At 40.9% G+C, this 24,880-nt stretch overlaps 1 protein-coding gene across 1 annotated transcript in view; it reads right to left on the reverse strand.

Annotated features, from left to right (window-relative positions):
* The window catches only part of LOC136862906 (zinc finger protein rotund), a 275,534-nt gene that overhangs the window by 14,426 nt on the left and 236,228 nt on the right, over nt 1–24,880 (reverse strand). The window contains exon 3 of the mRNA XM_067139185.2: nt 8,413–8,493. Coding sequence (XP_066995286.1) covers nt 8,413–8,493 — 81 coding nt within the window. The remainder of the gene's footprint in view (nt 1–8,412; nt 8,494–24,880) is intronic.

Consider the following 24,880-nt stretch of genomic DNA (forward strand, 5'->3'; position numbering starts at 1 on the left):
TGGAAGGGATAGGCAAGGATGAGGGAAGGAAGCGGCCGTGTCCTTAAGTTAGGTACCATCCCGGCATTCGCCTGGAGGTGAAGTGGGAAACCACGGAAAACCACTTCGAGGATGGCTAAGGTGGGAATCGAACCCACCTCTACTCAGTTGACCTCCCGAGGCTGAGTGGACCCCGTTCCAGCCCTCGTACCACTTTTCAAATTTCGTGGCAGAGCCGGGAATCGAACCCGGACCTCCGGGGGTGGCAGCTAATCACGCTAACCACTACACCACAGAGGCGGCCCATACAAGGGTACTGTATATTATTATTATTAAGTTTAAAGAAGTGTAATTGAAAAGAGTCCGCCTCTGTGGTGTAGTGGTTAGTGTGATTAGCTGCCACCCCCGGAGGCCCGGGTTCGATTCCCGGCTCTGCCACGAAATTTGAAAAGTGGTATGAGGGCTGGAACGGGGTCCACTCAGCCTCGGGAGGTCAACTGAGTAGAGGTGGGTTCGATTCCCACCTCAGCCATCCTGGAAGTGGTTTTCCGTGGTTTCCCACTTCTCCTCCAGGCGAATGCCGGGATGGTACCTAACATAAGGCCACGGCCGCTTCCTTCCCTCTTCCTTGCCTATCCCTTCCAATCTTCCCATCCCTCCACAAGGCCCCTGTTCAGCATAGCAGGTGAGGCCGCCTGGGCGAGGTACTGGTCATTCTCCCCAGTTGTATCCCCGACCAAGAGTCTGAAGCTCCAGGACACTGCCCTTGAGGCGGTAGAGGTGGGATCCCTCGCTGTGTCCGAGGGAAAAGCCGACCCTGGAGGGTAAACAGATGATGATGATGATGATGATGTAATTGAAAAGAACATTATCCACAATCTAATTTAGCAACTGGAGATAAAAGACAGGACAAGTTAAATGGCATTTTCTCTTTGTCAGGTCAGACATGGCCAGTGAACATACTGAAAGGCAAAATATATTTTGTGTAATTATTCTGATTACAACACTATAAAAAGAGTTATTTTTAAGAGTAGGTGACTGTCTTCACAAGGAAATGAAAACAATCCGGGTTGAGTAGCTCAGACGGAAGGGTGCTGACCTTCTAAGCTAAAGATGGTTGGTTCCATCACGGCTCACAAGGGGGCATTCCCTACTCGTCACCGTCGATTTTGCTCAAATTTATAGAACATGCAGGGCTTGGCTAGAAAGGAAAGTACCCGAAGTGGGAACTCCAGATGGCCAAGCCTATCGAAAATAAAAATGTTGACGCAGCTCTCGCACCGTATAAGTCACTTACGTGAGCGCACACGCCGAGCAGTAGTGGGCGTAGCGGTAAGAGCTGGGACTAGTACTTCGGTGGTCGTGGGTTCGATACCTCGTGTGGAGACATCTTTTTCTATGGAGGCGTTGAAACAACGATGTGGTTGTAAAAATACGGCGTTTATGACTTGTACTAGATGCAGAAATAATTATTGTTTCCCCTGTTTCTACGATAAATATCATCCCGACACATGTAAAGCATCGAATGTCAATGAATAAAGTTTTGAATTTTCATGTACAAAGTCTTTTCGTCATCATCATCATATATTTACCCTCCAGGTTCGGTTTTTCCCTCGGACTTAGCGAGGGATCCCACCTCTACCGCCTCAAGGGCAGTGTCCTGGAGCTTCAGACTCTTGGTCGGGGGATACAACTGGGGAGTATGACCAGTACCTCGCCCAGGCGGCCTCACCTGCTATGCTGAAAAGGGGCCTTGTGGAGGTATGGGAAGATTGGAAGGGATAGGCAAGGAAGAGGGAAGGAAGTGGCCGTGGCCTTAAGTTAGGTACCATCCCGGCATTCGCCTGGGGGTGAAGTGGGAAACCACGGAAAACCACTTCCAGGATGGCTGAGGTGGGAATCGAACCCACCTCTACTCAGTTGACCTCCCGAGGCTGAGTGGACCCCGTTCCAGCCCTCGTACCACTTTTCAAATTTCGTGGCAGAGCCGGGAATCGAACCCGGGCCTCCGGGGGTGGCAGCTAATCAAGTCTTTTCGTACGCGCTTTAATTACAACCCCTTGTTGAAAAGTCTGACAATGAATTCCCATTTTTTTACCTTTTCTATGGCTTTTGAGTATAAATAAATAAATAAAATGAATTATTCACCTCTTTGCTTAATTGGAAAATGAATAAAATAAAAGTTGAGAGGAAAGAAAAGAAGTCTCCACACGGGGAGTCGAACCCACGAGCACCAAATTACTAGTCAGAGGTCTTATTGTTACGCCAACTACTGCTCGGCGCGCGTATTAACTTAAGTGGTGTATGCGGTGCGAAGCCGCGTCAACATTTTTTTTTTTCGGTACGTTTGGCCATCTGGAGTTCCCACTTCGGGTACTTTCCTTTCTAGCCAAGCCCTGCATGTTCTGTAAATTTGAGCGAAATCAGCGGTGACGAGTAGGAAATGTCCCTTTGTCAGTCCGGTAGAATATGAAGGTGCTCAAACACGTCAGCTTCGTGTCGATAGATTTACCAGCACTTGCATGAACTCCTGCGGGACATAACTTCGGCTCCTTAGTGACTCCGAAAACCATACAAGTAGTCATGAGGGATGTAAAACTATTATTATTCCAAAAAAAGTATATAATTTTTTTCAGTAGAGCGCATAAACTAGAGTCAAATCTAAAAGTGCTGGTATCTATCAGAAAGCTAGTAACAATCAGCCTAAATCGTCAGAACATTCAACTTTCAAAGTGAAACGAAGTCTACAAAACAGAACAAAGTATCAAGATCAGAAGATGTAGACGTAGAGAGACCAATAACGACCAGAAGAGAAGACCAAAAGCGAAACAGCCCATTCAAAAAGAAGACAAAACATAATGGACACAATCATGGTTTAATACAAAGAAGAGTTTTAGGAAACATTTAGAATCTGTAAGTAAGCAAGACTTTCAGGTCTGTAATAAGAAAGTTTCCTCATATTTCCTTAGACCAGTCTTCAGGAAAGGATATACAACAGATAAATGTGGTTAAGTTCATTAGAAGCATTATTATTTTTATTTTTTTAATAAATTGTGTACTCCTCTCATACGACATACGAAGACACAGTAGGTTATATTTTTGTGACATCATCTGACAGTAAGACTAACATCATCATTACTAACCCTCAAACACATGCGCTGGCGTGTAAACCACCCTAGGCGATTAAATTTCGGTTCAGAAGGGAGCAAATATTTATTTGATAATCTCACCTTCTCAGTACCTTTCCATCTGCAACTTCGTCACATGTCTTTAAAAAAATTAGCCATTTCGCACGCCGCTGATACGTCTATATTATAGAAGTTCTAGTTTCAAATACGCCATCTAGTTCATTAGTAAGGAATACAATACAGATTGAACTGTGACTGAAAACAGTTTTGAATATAAGAGAATAACGTGTAATTGATGCCTAAGAAGCAAACTAGTCGCAAAAATGAACCGACGGGATTCTGTGACACGAACACACGAGCGGGGTGCAATTCACCCGAGTCAAACATTTACGAAATGACTAATTGTTTGAAGACACGTGACGGGGTTGTAGATGGAAAGGTACTGAGAAGCTGCAACTACGGGAATATACAGTTTCATTTCTCCTAGCCTCATCTAAAAACAAAAATTTGTTCGTTCGTTCGTAATCGGTTTACCCTCCAGGTTCGGTTCTTCCCTCGGGCTCAGCGAGGGATCCCACCTCTACCGCCTGAAGGGCAGTGTCCTGGAGCTTCAGACTCTGGGTCGGGGATACAACTGGGGAGTGTGACCAGTACCTCGCCCAGGCGGCCTCACCTGCTATGCTGAACAGGGGCCTTGTGGGGGATGGGAAGATTGGAAGGGATAGACAAGGAAGTGGGAATGAAGCGGCCGTGGCCTTAAGTTAGGTACCATCCCGGCATTTTCCTGGAGGAGAAATGGGAAACCATGGAAAACCACTTCCAGGATGGCTGAAGTGGGAATCGAACCCCCCTCTACTCAGTTGACCTCCCGAGGCTGAGTGGACCCCGTTCCAGCCCTCGTACCACTTTTCAAATTTCGTGGCAGAGCCAGGAATCGAACCCGGGCCTCCGGGGGTGGCAGCTAATCACACTAACCACTACACCACAGAGGCCGACGACAAAAATGTGTACTATAAGAAAGCGCCAGTCTCTCTTACGAGTCATTTATATCCAATTGGTATGGAATATTTAAATTTTAATTTGGTGACAAACAAATATTCGTGTTTAATCATAGGTAAATATTAATCTACTTTATCATATAATTTTCTGGAGTTATGCATTTTAAATGCAGTAATTTTCTTTATTTGTTCATGTTCTTTAAATAAATCAACTATTAAAAATGTCTAAATACATTGTTAAGACATTGACGTTATTTTCCACAAATACGCACAATATTTAACATATTCACATGTTGTGCACATTATAGATAATAAATTATGGTCGTAGTAACATTTCAGAGCATAAGGCTTTATTATAGCCAACAGGAAGAGTTAACTTACTTTTAAGAAAATTAGTCTGAACACCCAATAAATATACTATCTTTAATTTTATAGAAATATAAAGTCTGGGGTATAGTGCACCCCGCGCGTGCGTTTGTGTTCTGAAACTTGGCGCGTGTGCTAAAGAGTTAGTATTAATTCCATCTTAATAAAGTACTGGTGTCTGCAATGAAATATTAACTGCAAATCGCGCGAATAAAAATTACGTATACCTTATCTTTTAACTGTAGAACACGATTTATTCTAAACTAAACGAAGATGGGCTAATTTTATTATTTCCAATAATAGGCAAAATTACTACAAATGGCACCATATCTTGACACTCTTTTATGTCCTAAAGTATCAACTGCATGCAGATACCAACGTACTCTTTCTTCATCGTAAGTAATGCTCCTCACAACTTTATTAGTTAAAAAAAGCCTTATTTATGATACTTTTCCCTGTCGAAAATACATAATTTCAAGAGTGCAAAAGTGAAGACAGCTAGGCACTGCAAGAATTTCGGGTCTGAAATAAGAATGTTCACTCCTTTATACACAAAAACATTCACAGAAACAATAAAACGTTATACTCTGTATTGGTATTTGTTTTATATTGTCAATTCCAATATATGTTGGAAATATCTGAAAGATGTATTGACAGTAACATGAGAATATTTAAATACAAATTTAGAAATTCTACTGTATTGAAAGTATTACTCGTTGCAAAATGTGTTTGGATATCACTAAAAATCATATTGAAAAACAATTATAGTTCTGTAAGTTTGTGTTGAAAACATATTTGCACCAATAATTACAAATTCCCCCCCCCCCCCTGAGAACCATGTGACCTTGCTGCCGTAGGGAGGCTTGCCTGTCCCAATGAAGCAGATAGCCGAGTCGGAGGTGCAACCATATCGGATGGGTATCTGTTGAGAGACCAGACTAACGAATGGTTCATCGAAAGGGGGGTAGCAGCCTTTCGGTAGTTGCAAGGGCGGCAGTCTAGATGATTGACTGATACGGCCTTGTAATAATACTCAACATGGCTTAGCTGTGTTGATACTGCTACACGGCTGAAAGCAACGGGAAACTACAACCGTAACTACCTCCCGAGGACATGCAGCTCTCTCTGTATGAATGATGTACTGATGATGGCTTCCTCCCGGGTAAAATATTCCGGAGGTAAACTAGTCCCCCATTCGGATCTCCGGGTGGGGACTACACGTGAGGGGGCGATCATCAGGAAGATGGATACTGACATTCTGCGAGTCGGAGCGTGGAATGTTAGAAGTTTGAATCGTTGTGGTAGATTAGAGAATCTGAAAAGGGAGATGGATAGACTAAAGTTAGATGTAGTTGGTATAAGTGAAGTACGTTGGCAGGAAGAACAAGATTTTTGGTCAGGCGACTACCGAATTATCAACACAAAATCAAACAGGGGAAATGCAGGAGTTGGTTTAATAATGAATAAGAAAATAGGGCAGCGGATAAGCTACTACGACCAGCATAGTGAAATAATTATTGTCGACAAGATAGACACCAAACCAATGCCCACAACAACAGTGCATGTCTATATGCCTACTAGTTCAGCGGATGATGAGGAAATCGAAAGAATATATGAAAAGATAGAAGATTTAATACAATATGTAAAAGGTGACGAGAATCTAATTGTGATGGGAGACTGGAATGCAGTGGTAGGCCAAGGAAGAGAAGGTAATACAGTAGGAGAAATTGGACTGGGACAAAGGAACGAAAGAGGAAGTCGGCTGGTTGAATTCTGCACTGATCATAATTTAGTCCTTGCCAATACTTGGTTCAAACACCACAAACGACGGCTGTATACGTGGACGAGACCTGGAGACACTGGAAGGTATCAAATAGACTTCATTATGATTAGAAGAGATTCAGAAACCAGGTGTTGGATTGCTAAACTTTCCCAGGAGCAGACATGGACTCTGACCACAACTTGTTGGTCATGAAATGGCATCTGAAGTTGAAGAAATTGAAAAAAGGAAAGAATGTAAAAAGATGGGATCTAGACAAGTTGAAAGAAAAGAGTGTGAGGGATTGTTTCAAGGAACATGTTGCACAAGGGCTAAATGAAAAGGCTGAAGGAAACACAATAGAGGAAGAGTGGATAGTCATGAAAAATGAAATCAGTAGGGCTGCTGAAGAAATGTTAGGAAGGAAGAAAAGATCAAGTAAGAATCAGTGGATAACTCAGAAGATACTAGACCTGATTGATGAACGACGAAAATACAAGAATGCTAGAAATGAAGAGGGCAGAAAAGAATACAGGCGATTAAAGAATGAAGTGGATAGAAAGTGCAAGGTAGCTAAGGAAGACTGGCTGAAGGAGAAGTGCAAGGATGTCGAAGGTTGTATGGTCCTGGGAAAGGTAGATGCTGCATACAGGAAAATCAAGGAAACCTTTGGAGAAAGAAAATCTAGGTGTATGAATGTTACGAGTTCAGATGGAAAGCCACTTCTAGGGAAAGAAGACAAAGCAGAAAGATGGCAGGAGCATATCCAACAGGTGTATCAAGGTCAAGATGTAGATAATTTGGTTCTGGAACATGAAGAGGCTGTTGATCCTGATGAAATGGGATACCCAATTTTGAGGTCAGAGTTTGACAGAGCTGTGAGTGACCTAAATCGGAACAAGGCAGCTGGAATTGATGACATTCCCTCTGAATTACTGACTGCCTTAGGAGAAACCAGCATGGCAAGGTTATTCCATTTAATGTGTAAGATGTATGAGACAGGAGAAGTCCCATCCGATTTTGGGTAGAATGTTGTTATACCTATTCCCAAGAAAGCCGGTGCTGACAGGTGTGAAAACTACCGCACCATTATTTTAGTATCTCATGCCTTCAAAATTTTAACACGTATTATTTACAGAAGAATGGAAAAACAAGTTGAAGCTGAGTTCACGAATTAACCACAAAGCAGCATTAAAATAAATTCCGCACTGTTATAGGCCCTACGTTTCCTCGTATTCTCTTAGAGCAGTGTTCAGGAAAGAATAAGCAGCAGGTAAAGGCGCTCAAGTTTATAAGAGGCGTAAGACTAAGGAAATTAAGTATTCACATCTAAGAAGGAAATTTGAAATAGCATACATCCTGAAATTTCAAATGCTACACTGGAGAGAAACAAAGTTCTGATTTCCTATATCCCTAGCAAGAGGTTAGGTCTATGAACTGCAGATTCGATTATTTATTTCGAAGTCACACGCAGTGCCTAGCTGACTGAAGTAACTTTTATGACTGTAAATTATGAAACTTATATAAAAATGTACTGAAGATCGAACATTATAAAAACAGAACAACAAGAACAATGTGAGGACTATTTATTTTTTATTCAAGAAAGAACAACACCTGCCTTAGTGACCATGGAGGTCCAGGATGACAAAGCAAAATATAGTGTGTGATTTATAAAACAATGTTTATCTAAATGTATGACACATAAAACAACTCATCTGTTGTTATATAACTGATTTTTCAATATATATGAATAGAATCCAACTTGATTCCCTTTTAAATGTTCTTATATTCCTGGTAACACAAACACAGTCGACTTATGTTCTACTATTGATTCACATCCCAAACACTAACTTAAGGATAGGAAGCTGAAGAGAAAAAATGAACCAACCAAAGGAGATCCGAGTCATAATAAACGTTCCCAAGTCTTGGTCAGGAATTTCGAACATAAGTTCTTTTGCAATATACTGTGCTACTGAATAAAATAAACGGCTAATTATAGTGCACAGAAAACTAACTACACACCAATATCGCGGGAAATTTGCAAACCAGAACTTAGACCATACATTAAAACACATATAAAAACTAAACAATCAACAAGAAATATTTCCCTGTATTTTCTACAGCATGGCATTAATGTTAAGTAAAGTGTAGCCAATGAGATCACAGCAATATATTTGCCTACCTCTGGGTTGCCGTGATCTATCCCTGTCCAGCTGAGTGCCCCTTCTCGGGCCTTGCCGCCACCCCTCTTCCTACCGCGCACCTGCCAGCAAATACACCAGTTCACAACTTTAGTTTGCAACAAAATAACACACTCTCTTCATTAAACATGGACGGGCATAGAGACATGCAAGTGATATAATATCCATTATACGGATACAACAATACGGATTGGAATAGGTAGAAACATGGATGGAAGATATTGCATTACAAAGAAACAACTACACACGAAAATCCAAGGACACACCAACAAACCTTACATAAAATGTACTATATAACGTCTCTGGACACTACAATTATTAATAATAAGGCCACGTTACACTGATGATAAAAAATATACGAAGTGACCTATCGAACTTCATAATCGCTAAAAGATTACCGAATTCTATCAAATTATTACAATATGTAGTGGCCAAATTTCTAACGCGTTTTTGTAAATATCTAGGACGAATTTAGGCCTCTTAAGATATAAATAACACCTCATAAATTAACTTTTGATTACAACAAACGAACACAAACCCTATCAAGGTCATACATTTTCTAACAGAGAATGATGCTACCGGTACTTCATTAGCACGAGAGGGTATCAATAATATATAGAAAAATTAATGTTTACACAGAATAATAATAACAATAACAGAGAACTTTATAGCTGTAAGACGTTTACGAAACAAAACACGAAATAAACTGTGCTTTTTGCCAACAAAGTGATTTTATTTTTACTTTCCTGTGAGTCATTCTACAATCTTTTTTATCCCTCACAAAAAAATCTGAAGATCTGCCAAGACTGTTTTTAACATCAGTTTACTTCTGCTCTCCGCAGTTCCCTTCCATCAATGCCACTGCCACTTCTTACCTTCTACTGCACTTTCAAACTCGCAAACGGCGTGGTATTAAGCAGAGCAAAATCATACATAATAAAATTCGCACGTGTTGAGTTGAGCATATTCTCTATTAGTAATTTAATTCAAGTAAACCTACCCTGCCTGAGACAAACCTAAACTTCCGATTTTAAAAAGTACCACAAGTAGGCTATAAATAATTTATCACAACTAAAAACGATAGTGCTCCTTCCATTTCGTCAGTGAAGAGAAATTCGGCTACCGTTGTGAATAAATAATGGAAGAAATACAAAGATAATATAAATATCCAAATAACATAGACATAACGCTTTATCTACAGTCCTGACCATCGGTTATCACCGAAATGTAATGTAATGTCCATAATGACTTAGGCTGATACTTAGGATCATCTGTGATCATGAGTCCCGCGTACTATGTGTTTAGGAACTGCGACAACACCCCCTCTCCCTATCTCTCTCTCACATACACTCTCTGTGGTGTCGTGTGTGTGTGAGAGAGAGAGTAAATATGGAAAACTCGGGGAACAAAACGACACCGAATATAGCAGCCATAAGTGATGGGATTCCCTTCAGAGCGAGATGTAACACGGTAAGTTAAAAGGTGGGTTCCGGGAAGCTGAAATTAAAGGTGTAGTGGTTTCCCTTCGGCGATGGTCATACCATTCCCATTCGCTGAAATGTACGGTATATTTCAAGGTAGTTTTCATTCAGTGAATGCATGAAAGAATCAGAAAAATAAAGGCACAATTTAAAGGTTCAATTCTGTATCGCACTACATTTAATACGTACACCTTTATTTACGTAGAAGAAATAATCAAAGATCAGCTGTAGTCGTTCTGTCAATGGTAGTAAAGAATATATCTTTACGACTGCGTGTACAATCACCAGTGCACTACTTCTTCTTTTCCCACATCTGTGGGGTCGTGGGTGCGAACTGTGACGCACATGTTGGTTTGGCCATATTTTACGGCCGGATGCCCTTCCTGATGCCAACCCTAAATGGAGGGATGTAAGTGCTATTCCGTGTGTCTGTGGTGGTTGGTAGTGTAGTGTGTTGTCTGAGTATGAAAAGGAAAGTGTTGGGACAAACACAAACACCCAGTCCCGGGGCCGAAGAATTAATCAGACGCGATTAAAATCCCCAATCCGACCAGGAATCGAACCCGGGACCCTCTGAACCGAAGGCCTCAACGCTGACCATTCAGCCAATGAGTCGGACACAATCACAAGTCACTAGAATGCGAAAAGACACACGAGAATGTTCTCTGAGTGAAACTCATGGCTCGCTGAATGAGCGACTTCATAATGTCATAACAAATGGTCACTGAAGTTATGAAAGACTTCTTGAAAAGTGACACGATTACAAGAGCTCTGATAAAATATAACTCGTCACTACTCATATGTGTCTAATCGCAGTAAAAACCTGTCAAGACAAAAAGTTACGGTTACACTGACCGTAAAAGAGAAGGAAGGCTGTTAATGGTTACTATTTACTGTTGATGATTACTTGATAGCAAACGATCTTGAAAAATAATCATTACATATGGACCTTTTTACAATCTCACAACCATCTGGCACAGTTTCAACAGGATCAGTCCTTGACACTAACCCAGACCAAGAATAGAATTCTATGAAGCAGTGTCGTTCAATAGTTCGAGATTTTTAGGTTCAAATAAGTTTTTATTTCAGCTGCTGTAACAAACCTCTGAAAAGACCTGCCGTACACCACGAATGTGTTTAAAACATGCCAAAAATCGATTAAATGGCAGTGAAAGAAACGAAATCATTCACTGTCTCCTGTCTTCGCCTGTATGTTTTCCGCACAATGCAGAGAAGCATTTTAAGGTAAATTTCATAATCGGTACAAGACTACATAATATAAACGATGACTTATCGGAGGGCACAGTAGGTACTTAACAGTGACTCATGTAACACATCTCTTTTCTGCCTTCCTTACTTTTCCAAAGCATCGAGAGTGATGCTATTATAGTTTTTAACTCAGTGCCAGTCGGATAAATACGTATTGAAACATCAATATGTAGGCATTTCAAGAAAATATACCAAACTGAATTAAGCATGTTCAGTTATTGGTTAGACTAATGCCAGCCAAAACGAACATATTGATGGTTTGACGTGGACTTTTTCAAGTCCTGATGTTACTTTCATGTTAAGCAAAATTGTAAACCACATGGGTGTTGCTATCATGGACGCCCTTCTTGGTGCGTTTTCAAGCAGTCTCTGCTTCCCGCTCTGAGGAGCCTGTATGCCTAATGTGGCCATATGTACAGATTTTGGCGGGACAGCCAATTGCTCCGCTTTTGAGAAATTGTCCCGATTTTATTATAATTTGCCATAGATAACAATGAGATGAAAGAATAACTTATTTTTCTCACGAAGACGTGGCGCAATGGGAAATATTGCAACTAACCTAACCCTAGAGTACAGCAGTAGGATTCTAAGTGTCATGTTAAAAAATGTAAATAATAACCATACAGAGAAATCTGACACAAATTGTATTTTCCTTCACGATTCTTGGCCAACGAATACCACCTTTCGAAACTTGAATTTCGTGGGAGTGGGAGTGGAGAGAGAAAAACGTGCCCCGGTTTTTTGGTGCAAGAAAAATAGTCACATTATGTATGCCCCTCAAGGAACAGCGTAGATCAATTGAACATCATGATGATCCAAGCAATGCATACAGTACTGAGATGTTTTCTCAGTTAATCTGAGAGACCATTGCTCTGCAGTAGTAATGGAAGCACTTCCCGAAGAGTGCGTCATGCATAGAAGGGTTGATTAAAAAAAAAAAAAAGACTGTAAAGGGACATTGAGTAGACATAATACTGAAGTAGGTCACTGCACAGTATTGTAAGATGGAGAAGCGGAAGGGAAATGACCACACTACCGCATAGCGAACGACCAGGACTAGATAAGGTTACGGAAGGTGCGCTTTAACAATGTGTGTTAAAAATAGACTTAGGTCATGGAAAACATGCAAGGAAGAGGTAGATTCCATCTGGGGTATTTTTAACAGATCGAGAAGTTAAGGACGCAGGTTTGAGTCACTTACTCTAAGTCAGTTCTATGCTAGCATCTGTCTATCCCTCTCGTGCCGAATGGGGTGTTACATACCCTGAGGCTATCGCTTAGACAGGTTGAAAGATGAGAAGAGTCCTTCAGACCATAAGATCCATAAATTCAAAGTAATCAGTAAATACAGTTAGTTAACATGTTACAATGCTATGAAGGAAAGTGATAATATGTTTACTGAAACACTGAATACATCAATTTCACAGGATATAATATCCATAAACATATCTCCAACCGAGCTCGATAGCTGCAGTCGCTTAAGTGCGGCCAGTATCCAGTAATCGGGAGATAGTGGGTTCGAGTCCCACTATCGGCAGCCCTGAAAATGGTTTTCCGTGGTTTCCCATTTTCACACCAGGCAAATGCCGGGGCTGTACCTTAATTAAGGCCACGGCCGCTTCCTTCCAATTCCTAGGCCTTTCCTATCCCATCGTCGCCGTAAGACATATCTGTGTCGGTGCGACGTAAAGCAAATAGCAAAAAACATAGCTCCGAGGTAACAACCGTAAACCAAAAATGTGACAAAGCCTCTGAAGACCTAATAACCGGAATATTCGACCTGACTGGTGAAAAGCCAGGAGAACCGAAAAGGCGAATGATCCTGTGAATTCTAAACTGGAATTAAACTGGAATTTAAGTCTCTGGTAAGACCCCAACTAGAGTATGGTTCCAGTGTATGGGACCCTCACCAGGATTACCTGATTCAAGAACTGGAAAAAATCCAAAGAAAAGCAGCTCGATTTGTTCTGGGTGATTTCCGACAAAAGAGTAGCGTTACAAAAATGTTGCAATGTTTGGGTTGGGAAGAATTGAGAGAAAGAAGAAGAGCAGCTCGACTAAGTGGTATGTTCCGAGCTGTCAGCGGAGAGATGGCGTGGAAGGACATTAGTAGACGAATAAGTTTGAATTGCGTTTATAAAAGTAGGAAAGATCACAATATGAAGATAAAGTTGGAATTCAAGAGGACAAACTGGGGCAAATATTCATTTATAGGAAGGGGAGTTAGGGATTGGAATAACTTACCAAGGGAGAAGTTCAATAAATTTCCAATTTCTTTGAAATCATTTAGGAAAAGGCTAGGAAAGCAACAGATAGGGAATCTGCCACCTGGGCGACTGCCCTAAATGCAGATCGGTATTGATTGATTGATTGAAGGTCTAGGAGTGGGGAAGAAAGGGACGTGCCCTTAATTAAAGAACAGCCCCAGCATTTGCCTGGTGTGAAAATGGGAAACCACAGAAAACTATCTTCAAGGCTGCCGACAGTTGTGTTCGAACCCACTATCTCCCGGATGCAAGCTCACAGCTGCGCGTTCCTAACCGCACGGCCAACTCGCCCGGTACTACGATTACCAAACTATGCATAATAATAATAATAATAGTAATAAAATGTAATCCCGTTTCCTGATAGGTCTACAGGTTCGGGGATGAGGTGAGATAAAATTACATTACATGGTTTTACAGCCGGATGCCTTTCCCGACGCCAACCTCAGAATAATAATATTACGGGAAAAGACTTAGTTTAGGCCTACATTCTCGTGACACGCATCGGACACCTTCAGAACTCTTCTCACACCTACTGTTGAACGGGGTAGACAGAACGCTTATGATTCCTTGTTGATAAATCCTACAAATACATCTTGGTGTCTTCTCGAGTCTCCCCACATTAGAACATGAAGAGAAAGAATAGCTTTCAGAATATGATATGAATTCGGTATCGGCACTATAGGGCTTCTAGTCTCATTCTGTCTGAATGGTGATATAACTCCCAAGATATGAACTAGACCTGTCTTCGTCGTACCGGTACTGAGGAAATTAAAACGACTGATACAGCAGTCCGTGCTAAGGCCCTGTCACATATGTTTGGATTCGGAAGGCAAAGTTAGGAGCTCGAAACAGGATAAAAGCTTGTTCAGACGAACATCCTGAGTAAGATTGTTTAATAATGTTACTTTTTTACGTCCCATTAACTCCTTTTACGGCTTTTGGAGACGCCGAGGTGCCGTAACTTTGTCTCACAGGAGTTCTTTTATGTGGCACTTAATCTACTTACACGGGGCTGACGTATTTGAGCACCTTCACACACCACCGGCCTGAGTCAGGATCGAGCCTGCCAACTTGGGCTCAGAAAGCCAGAGTAATATTTTTCCTTGGATTTCAGTCACCTGCCCTTGGCAAAAGTACATCCCTCCAGGCTTGCGCTATCTGATAACGTCCTGGACTAGCGCTCGTAACAGCTGTTTCTTGTGCACGCAGAGCTGTCAGTCAGCTCGTAACCTTGATATGCCTGCGAGAAAAAAGTGCGGAGAACCATTGCATGTGGCAACAGTATACTAATGAGTGAGTCACTTGAATTTTCGAGTTTGCAAGCTGCTCGATCTATGCAGACTAGTTTCTGCTCATTGTGATCAGACAGCAAGGACAATTCAGTAGACTCATTTGTTTAGTGAAGTTGAGGACTTTTTCGCGTTTGGTCCTCCCAAACGCTCATTGAATAAAGTGCTCGAGTAGGAAACTCTGAACGAGTCTAGACTGAGGGGTAATTTCTTGTAAATTAGTTTGAGCTGGTCTAGACGTCGTTTAGCACAGCTCTACTACACGGTATATCCTTCGAGGAGCTGAAATGTAGTAGGTCCACAGCTACACTAAAACTGCAGGTGAACTGTCTTTAAAACAATTCTGCAACTGCTCATGTAATTGTGCGCAGGCCAATAGGCCATATATCACCATCCCCTCCCACCTCTCGACTATACTGTACTAAGGCCCACGAGAGTTGGAGTCTAGCGTTTAGTGCTACCGGCGAGAAAATGTTGAATAACGCTGCTCGAAAATGGTCTGTTAATCTGTTACTATGACAACGATAACAGCGATGCCACATTTTACGAAGCAATCGCCACGTGGATTGGCTTGCTCTCGGTCGCTTTTGTGATACTATTCGGAGTGGTACTGTATGAGCCGTTGCTGCTTTGTATTTACGTGTTTGATTTCTGAATATTCTTTTAGTTGTTAGTTAATTTTGTTATACGTTAATCAGTGGCTAGTTGCACAGTTCTATTCTGAATTTAACTTGTGCACTTGTTGTGGTTATTGTCAGAAACTTATAATTTTGTTAGTGATTACGAAATCTCATCGCCTATGCCGCGTTCTGTCCTTACATACTGGAATTATAAGCACGAGCTTAGGAACGGGACAAAGTGTATTGAATTGCATTAAGCCTACATGTGTTATTCAACACTCAGCCTGTATGAAAGTGTGATATGCCGCAGATGTAGGCAACTATGACAATGCATATAGCACATCCTTGTTTTCCATCATAAGATCATCAGTTACAGATCGCGTAGTCAATATAGGCTACTTAACTCTCCTCCCACCTATTAAACCTGACCTAGAATCACTCCAAAACACTGCTTTTAATCAGGACGATATGAGCAATTAAGCACCAAAGAGCGCGAGCGAAGACTAAGATGCAGGATAAGTGGTAATAAAAACCATGTAGGAAACAGTAAATAATATATGCACATAGCTGTTAGTTCCCTTAATCGTTGGAAATGTATACTGTATTTCTTTACACAAACGAGTTCAATCTTGGAAAGTAACACCAGAGCAGATTTACTTTTAATCGACCGACCAAAGGAAAACATATTGTGTTCTTATTGTAATCCGGAAGCCTTCAGCTTCTCTCACTGATTGTCGGGTAGTTAGTAACATTTTTACCTAGGGGCAAAAGATCCACATGGGTCGACGCCCCGAAAAAATAGCATTTAAAAATATAAAAAACATTGATATCTGAAAAAGGAAGATCAATAAAAGAAGAAATTTGTTCCAAGACCCAAATTTGCTAGATTAGTCGGGGCATGAATCCTGAGTAGCGTCGTTGCTGACTTCATACCAAGGCGGCCGCCGTTCGAATCCAGCCAATAAATGTTGGATTTTTTAAACGAAACCTTTTGTCCCGTGGTGTGGATTCAATGCAAAACTGGAGGTGCAGCAGTCGTGTAAAACTATAAATTCGCTTTGGCTCGAAAAAGAAACCGTATTGGAAAATAAATACAATCAGTATATGCTGTACTCTCCTCCCACTTCCTAACCTTGACCTAGAATCACTCCAAAACACTGCTATTATTTAGGAAGATATGAGCAATTAAGCACCAAAGAGCGTGAAGGACACACACACTTTATAACAAGAATCGATACCGTGGGTGTTATTCTACCGCCTCCACCCACAGGGGGATCAGTTATTGAAAGACGAAGAGAATGTATTCCTGGCATCCTATGTGACAACCAAAGTTAGTACTTATTAACCAAGCACTTTCTTATGTGTTGCTTGATTAAACATGGACGTAAGCTGGAAGGCCCCACGTCGATCTTTGCAATTCTTAGGAACAATGTGTCCCAGTTATACACTGCTATAATCTGAACCGTAAATTGTGCATTACTCATTGACGGCTCATTTTGTATATGTTAGACGAACAAATCAAAACTTGTATCACACTTCTGTGAAGCCGCTTTACTGAGATAGCACCTTACGAAGCTTGGTTTTGCACTGAACCCTCTTCCGTTGTTATCCTGGAATTTCCTACCCGTAAATCGCACTCGTCGCACGTCTTTGTTATCGCAGAAGGCAATCGTTATCAGTTATCGGACAAGTAGCTGCGGCAGCTAGAGATAGGTTTAACAAAGTGATCCGTTCAAATCCTAATTTTGAATTCGTCAAGCTTATAAAAGACTTATTGTGGTGAAAATGCAAAAGATGTGCAATTCGTCTTCACTTCATCCCAAATGCTTTCATTTAAGTATGCACCTGTCACTTCTTGTGACGTAGCATGCTTAAGAATGTGCTGACAGATAAACAGATGAGCTTACATCAAGACTATTTGGAGAAATCACGGTAGTTTTACAGTGCTTCAAAAGGAACTGAATTTTGAAAGCGCATATTTTCCAAATTATTGTGCATGTTTTGCCATATGATAGGGCATGAATGCATGCATATTTTGAGATTTGATAGTGCATGGAAATCCGGGCTCTACCCTCATTAACTATATTAAACATAACAACAACATTACAATTAATAAAACAGCGGCGATACACGAATTTCGCAAATGGATCAAAGTTAATTTAATTACTTATATTTTTCCATGAAGAATAGTAGAGATACACAAGAGGCACCTTTATTAAAAAGAAACTACCATGAAAACAATAAACCAGCTCTAATTTCACCTCCCTACCACTCCTCTGAAACTTTTCCACATTTTGGCATTCTAAAGGAGGTTGCTGACGTGAAGATGTACAATCAAACAGTATGAAAGACGGATTACGATTTATTTTCAATATAATAATAATATTAATAATGTAATATTGAGTATTCAGCCCGAAGGCTGGTTTGATCCTCAAGAGCCCATTCAGCTGCCATAAATGTCATGGGCATCGCTGAATATGCATACTGCGGAAATGAGGAGTGAGGTAGTTTCCTGTTGCTTTCCAAACCAAGCTAGAAGTTGTCATTACATATCAGTCTGACAAGCCCACTTAAATGTACGCACCAATTGACCCTATGAGCGACATTTTCACACCATTCATAACAGGGACTGGCGGTATAACGAATGGCATTACTAGCATCGCTCATACCTCAGTCGCTTACATATTGTCAAAGCCAAGGATGAGGCTGGGACAGGTCAATGTCTCTCTCCAGTAAAGGCACGAAGAAGTTCTTTGCTATTGGTTTTACGTCGCACCGACACAGACAGGTCTTATGGCGACTATGAGACAAGAAGGGGCTAAGGAGTGGGAAGGAAGCGACCGTGGCTTTAAGGTACAGCATGGTGCGAAAATGTTTGTTTTTTATTTGCTTTATGTCGCACCGACACAAATAGGTCTTATGGTGACGATGGGATAGGAAAGGGCTAGGAATGGGAAGGAAGCGACCGTGGCCTTTGTTAAGGTACAGCCCCAACATTTTCTGGATGTGAAAATGAGAATCCACTGAAAATCATCTTCAGGGCTGCCGACAGTGGGGCTCGAACCCACTATTTCCAGAATGCAAGCTGGTACCTACGTGACCCAAACTGCGCGGTGGGATTCAAACTCACCATCTCACGAATACAAGCTGGCACAAACCACGTGGCCAACTCGCTCGGTAATAATAATAATAATAATAATAATAATAATAATAATAATAATAATAATAATAATGTTTTTGGTTATACGTCCCACTAACTACTTCTGCGACTTTCGGAGACGGTGATGTGTCGCAATTTTGTCACGCTGGAGTTCTTTTACGTGCCAGTAAATTTACTGAGACTAGGCCGACGCATTTAAGCACCCTGTAAATACCATGGGATAGAACCGCAGGAGATCGTTTAAAGTGTCGGAAACCAGCAGTACTGAGTTGTCGCATTTTAACATACTCAAATGCCACCGAACGCAGCCGGTATCCAAACCGCTCTATTAACCGACTGTGCCATGTAGCATTAATTCACATGTTAAACCTAATCACAGTCTACTGACTTAATATTAGTTGGAACAATCTGATCACACTCATCCGAAATTACTGACTGGTGAAAAGCTCGCCCCATCTCCTTCGACGGAGTTTTGAGTTCGAGGTGCAGGGTAATGTCTAACAGTCCAAGTTAAGCGTGAACTAATTTTACTTCTTTCTGGCAGATAATGCCGAATGCAAATTAAAAGTTACAAACAATTGAGCATCATTTGCGCATGTGACAAATGCAACGCACAGAATTCTGATTTTACAGTACATCATTCGATGTTAGAACACGTACCTTGAAATAGATGTCACTAACAAGGTTTCGTGACTAACAGTATGTGCCGAGAGGGGAGAAAGTACTTGTCCTGAACACAACGGAGCCTAATAAATACGAGCAACTGGGTGAGACCGTCACAACCACACAGTACAGAGATATCCTATCAAGTGCAAGAAACCTAGAATGCTTTCCAAAGGAGTCATCACTTCACATGATGATGTCCGTCCGTAAAATGCCACATGACTCTATGAAATCGCATGTAAAAGAAATGGAATGGGCATCAATACGGCCAAAATATGTCTTCGTGTGGTTTTGCAGTCGAACAATGTGTGGAAGAAAATTCCCATCAGATAATTCTGTGAGAAGTGTTGTCACAGAATGGTATCATGATCAATGCCCGCCTGGTGGCCATAATCGTTAAGACGTCAAATATATAGTGAATAGCCAGTTCGAGTCCCATTGGTCGAAAAATGTTCACCATCAGAATGTTGGCCGGCAGGATAGGGGAGGTGGTGGTATACAATTTATAATCAATAGATTGCGTGCCAAAAGCCTGGACTCAATTCCAAACCTCTCTGCAGTGTTCATATGGAATGACGGCATATGACACTGTTGATAGTGATTCGTCCTTCGCATGGAGACGTAGGCCTAAAGCTTAGAGCAGACCCCTTGGCATTGTTCGACATAGGGGCTGACACCCGGTTCCACCCTCTCCCTACCTCATTATCAGAATCATCATCCCATATCCAGACGCGCAGGTCGCCCATGGACAACAAATAAAAAGACATACACCATGCGAGCCGAACATGTCCTCGGACACTCCCGGCACTAAAAGCCATACGATAAGTACGTGCCATGATCAATCTACCATCTCCTACAGTACGAACCTTCACTGCCACTACCAATGATGTTTACAGTGAGGCAAGTACTCGAATTCTCACGGGGATTAGTTTTTAAATAACGCATCTTTAAATCAACTGCAGTTATGTATTGTGGTGGTCCGTTTTTGAACCGTAAATTTTCTCTTATTGTTTATCTCCGATACCTGAACAACAACAGCTGTGGTCACTGTCATTTTGCAGAATTCTCGAAAAATCACAAACCACTCATGATCTTTTTTTTTTTTTTTTGGCTCCTTAGCTGAATAGTCAACATACTGGTCTTCGGTTCGGAGGGACATGAGTTCGATTTCCAGCCAGGCCGAGGATTTTAACTTCGTATAGTTCGGGGGCTGTGTATGGATCCCGTCTTAATACACATCTTAATTTACATACAACACATCACACTATCGACCATCACCAAAACCAAACCCCATGGAACTACAGCCTTTGAAGGGCCTTGGCCTACCAAGCGACCGCTGCTCAGCCCGAAGGCCTGCAGATTACGAGCACGACGAATCCTCTCGGCCGTTATTCTTGGCTTTCTAGACCGGGGCCGCTATCTCACCGTCAGATAGCTCCTCAATTCTAAACACGTAGGCTGAGTGGACCTCGAACCAGCCCTCAGGTCCAGGTAAAAATCCCTGACCTGGTCTGGAATCAAACCCGGGGCCTCCGGGTAAGAGGCAGGCACACTACCCCTACACCGCAGGGCCGGCAATCGATCAACTCAGGAAACACAAGTGAATACATCCCTCACACAGGACTGGCGTCAAGAGCCTCCGGCCTTGAAGCTAGGCTTAATTCACATTAGTGTCGTCTGTAGGTGTCTGGGAAAAGACCATGAAATACAGGAATTCATAATATATTTTAGATATCTTATGATAACTTTATCCTGGTTGGTTGCATCTTTTGTAAAACCAAAACAGAAAAATGCTGCCTACGACTGTAAGAAAGATAAACTGTAAAATGAAAAATATGGTTTATAAATTATTTACGGAAAACCATAACTACGGCAGTACAGTGGTATAAGAGATATTAAAACAGAACTGTAATGTCTTACTTGGTCATACCATTAAAAGCACCATAGGCACACAGGTTCAGCTATGAGGCAGAACTGACACACACTAAATGCATAAGGCTCTTGCTTGCAATATCCCAAGCTTCTAAAGGGAAGCAACAACAACCATATTTGATTAGTTCACCGACAGTATCAAATTATACAAGCATAAAACGTAAACCTATGCCTCTTATCTACATTACAGCTCTCTGTATAATACCAACTCAACTGCAGGGAAATGAATGAATTAGTTTCTGAAGACCTTATTTATTAGCTAGTAGTAACACACAAACAAATATTTACTTATTGACTGAAATAAAGGCCGAAATAAAGTCGCAAAGAAATAATGTCAAAGTAAAAAGCCGATAAGCAGATGAAATACCGCCTATGTCAGCTAAAATGACACAAGTAACTTGCTGCAAACATACTAATTTGTTAGTGGAAAGAGTAAACACAACGGTTACTTATTATTTAATCATTTCATCGTGAGTATTGTGGAGGTAGGTAAGGCTGTTTAAATTAAGCTGAACGCCGAAATATTGATGAAAAACTATTTACTCATCACAGTTATTTTGGGATGTACGTGGAACCATCCCAACTCATCTTGGTTTTGGACGGAGATTTAAGGCCACTTGCCCTTCCTGACACCACATGATTTTTCGGGAGAAAATCACCTCCCGCGATTCGCCGAGATTCGACGCTCGACCGTCAGGTAGAAAGTCAGCAGCTAAGCTACAATGTTCTACCCATACTCACTTCCAGTAAAATGAAGAGGATATTGGTACAAAAAATGGGCTGAGCCTCTAATAACTACATACATTCTATTATCAAACTTCACATGCGGAAATCACACGGAGCTGTTGACCGTATTGTCCAGTCCCTAAAATGAAACAAGAGCAACGACAAGAAAACAGTCTACACACAGGATTGAAATTCAAGATTTTATGATCTCAAAAGACATGTGAAGGAGTATTTTATGACCTTAGAAACCTTATTCTCAATCGAAATTTCTAACGCAATTACTGTTACGTACCCAAATACTTCACTTAAATATATCCGCTGACTGCACTAATTATTTTTATTTAACTCAAGACTTCCCGTCGAGGACTGATTCCTATTCTAAGAAAGCTGCGATATTGTACACATTTCCCTTACCTACATCGGAACTTGTATTTAATTTTCGTGGTAATATCTGCATTAACTGAAATTTCAGGGCAGTTCTGTTCGTAAACAGGCCACGGCCGCTTCCTTCCCATTCCTAGGCCTTTCTTATCCCATCGTTGCCATAAGACATATGTGTCGGTGCGACATAAAGAAATTAACAAAAAAAAAAAAAAATATTCGTAAACAGCAGAATTCGAAGCCGAACCGCATCTGAGATTGTTCTTTCTAAGTCCAAAACACCCGAACTTATCTATATTTTCCAAAGAAATTACATACCGTTGTACCGGACAGCAGAAACGCGAATGCCGCGGCTGGCAAGGCATACCAGGATGATGCGATTATGAAGGATCATGGAACAGTAAACTGGAATGAAAGTGATCGGAGGATCATACGAATGTAACGTAATCCTCTTCCTGTTTCTTCGACATAAATTGCTTATTCACCTTCATACTGAGAATCAGATTATTATTATTATTATTATTATTATTATTATTATTATTATTATATTTCATAAAAGTGTTCATTCAACGTGAATAAACAAAATATTGAAATGATGTTCAATTGAATTAATAAACAACAGCAAGATTTAAAACTCTTTCGCGTGCAACAACTGTTTCGAAGTGTTTTGACGAGAAACGAGCTGAGAACCTCGAATCGAGCCTAGAATATTAACAGAGACCATTCGGTAGGTATATCGAGCAGGACAGACCTGACAGATTTTGTAATTCACTGCTATCCAGTAGGCATAGATGCGTAGGACAAATTTCTGAGTTGGTTCCATGACTGTGGATGATAAAGATATTGATGTATGAGTCACAATTGTACTCAACTTGCATACATGCAAGGATGTTTGTGATGACTCGTGGTTCTCAGCTCGTTTCTCGTTAAACTACACCAAGTTTCAACGTCGCAATATCTCAAATCTCATTAAATAACAATTAACATCCATATAGTTAATCAAGAATTTGAAATGTTAATGCGGGGCATTTTTAAGCGGAACTTGAAAATTATGTTTAAGAAATGGATGTCCTTTGTGCATTTACTGAAATATGAATATTTCAAGATTCCTTCCATAGTTAAATCTGAGTCTTCAAGATAAATATCCAAAATATTAGTGCTGTGTGCTTTCATTATTTTGTGGGAATGCATGTTGGTTAGTAAGTTAGCAATAGTGTAAAAATATTAACTTGATCCTATAGTTTTGGTATAGCGATAGGGAAGTAATTATTGGGAACATGAACAAGTATTGCATGTGGTTATAGGCTTCATATGATCCAGATCTATTGGTCTTACGTCCCACTAATAACTTTTACGGTTTCCGGAGATGAAATTTTGTCCCACAGGGGTTATTTTACGTGCCAGTAAATTTACCGACACGAGGCTGGCGCATTTGAGCACCTATAATACTACCGGGCTGAGCCGGGATTTAAACGCACCCCCCCCCCCAACTTGGGCTCGTTGGGCCAGTGTTTCTACCGCCTGAGCCACTCAGTCCGGCAGTTCTAATCTGGCTGGACAGATGATGTAATTTAATGGGAGTTTTTCGAGTCTTCACCGAAATGTTAGCCGTCCTAGTTTCTCCAGCGCCCTCCAATACCACATCAGCTCTGTTCGCAGCGAAAGCTGGACCGCCCTTCATTCAATTACACGGTCTAACACCAAAGACCGAGAGACGCAGTGCCGAAATCAGTCGCGAAGCTAAGTTCAGAAATAAATTATGCATCGTTCAATAAATAATAACGATGTATAACCAAATGTATCCTACTGAATTGTCAATGCTCGAAGGAAACATTTGAACTGATCTTTATAAAACCTATCCCTCCCTCTTATATAAAATATGACGCAATCAAATATTCGGTGTTTTTTGCTCATATCAAAACAGGCAATTTTAGGAAGCGAAACATGGTCGATAACTAAAAGAAGAGAATAGAGGCTTTTAAAATGTGCTGCAAAAGAATGCTAGAGGTGAGATGGGTAGCTCGAATCACGAATGAAGGGATACTGAATTTAAAGGCCAACGATTTGGCGAAATTTGACGAGAAGAAGACATAGAATAATAGGACACATTTTAAGTCATCCTAACCTTGTTCAGTTAGTTTTTGAGGGATGTGTAGGTGGTAAATACAGTAGGGGTAGATCAAGGTATGAATATGGCAAACAGATTGAGAAGATGTAAGATGTAGTAGTTAAGTAAAAATGAAAAGTTTAGCAGAGGATTAGGGTGGCATGGAGAGCAGCATCAAATCAGTCTGTGGACTGATGACCCAAACAACAATAACTTCGTTAACAGATACAGTTTTAGCGTATAACTCTCCAGCATGTAGTTACTGTAGTATAAATATGATACGAAGTACTGAATTTCACGTAAACTCTAGGCCTAGTTGTCTATCGTTTTGATTTATATAATTACTTGACTACTCTTAAATATATCCACAGGTCTTTACAGGCCAGGAGGGCTAATAATTTATTAAAGATTTACATCATTATCGTCCATTTCATTGTCATGATTTTATAAACTACAAAAATGTCAGTTTCGCGAACAAATGACTGAATCTAAAATAAACGTATTAAACGTCACTGACAAAATTCAGCCATGGGATGACGCTTTAAAAAGAGGAA

The sequence above is a fragment of the Anabrus simplex genome, chromosome 2, assembly GCF_040414725.1.
Source record: "Anabrus simplex isolate iqAnaSimp1 chromosome 2, ASM4041472v1, whole genome shotgun sequence".
Lineage (NCBI taxonomy): Eukaryota > Metazoa > Arthropoda > Insecta > Orthoptera > Tettigoniidae > Anabrus > Anabrus simplex.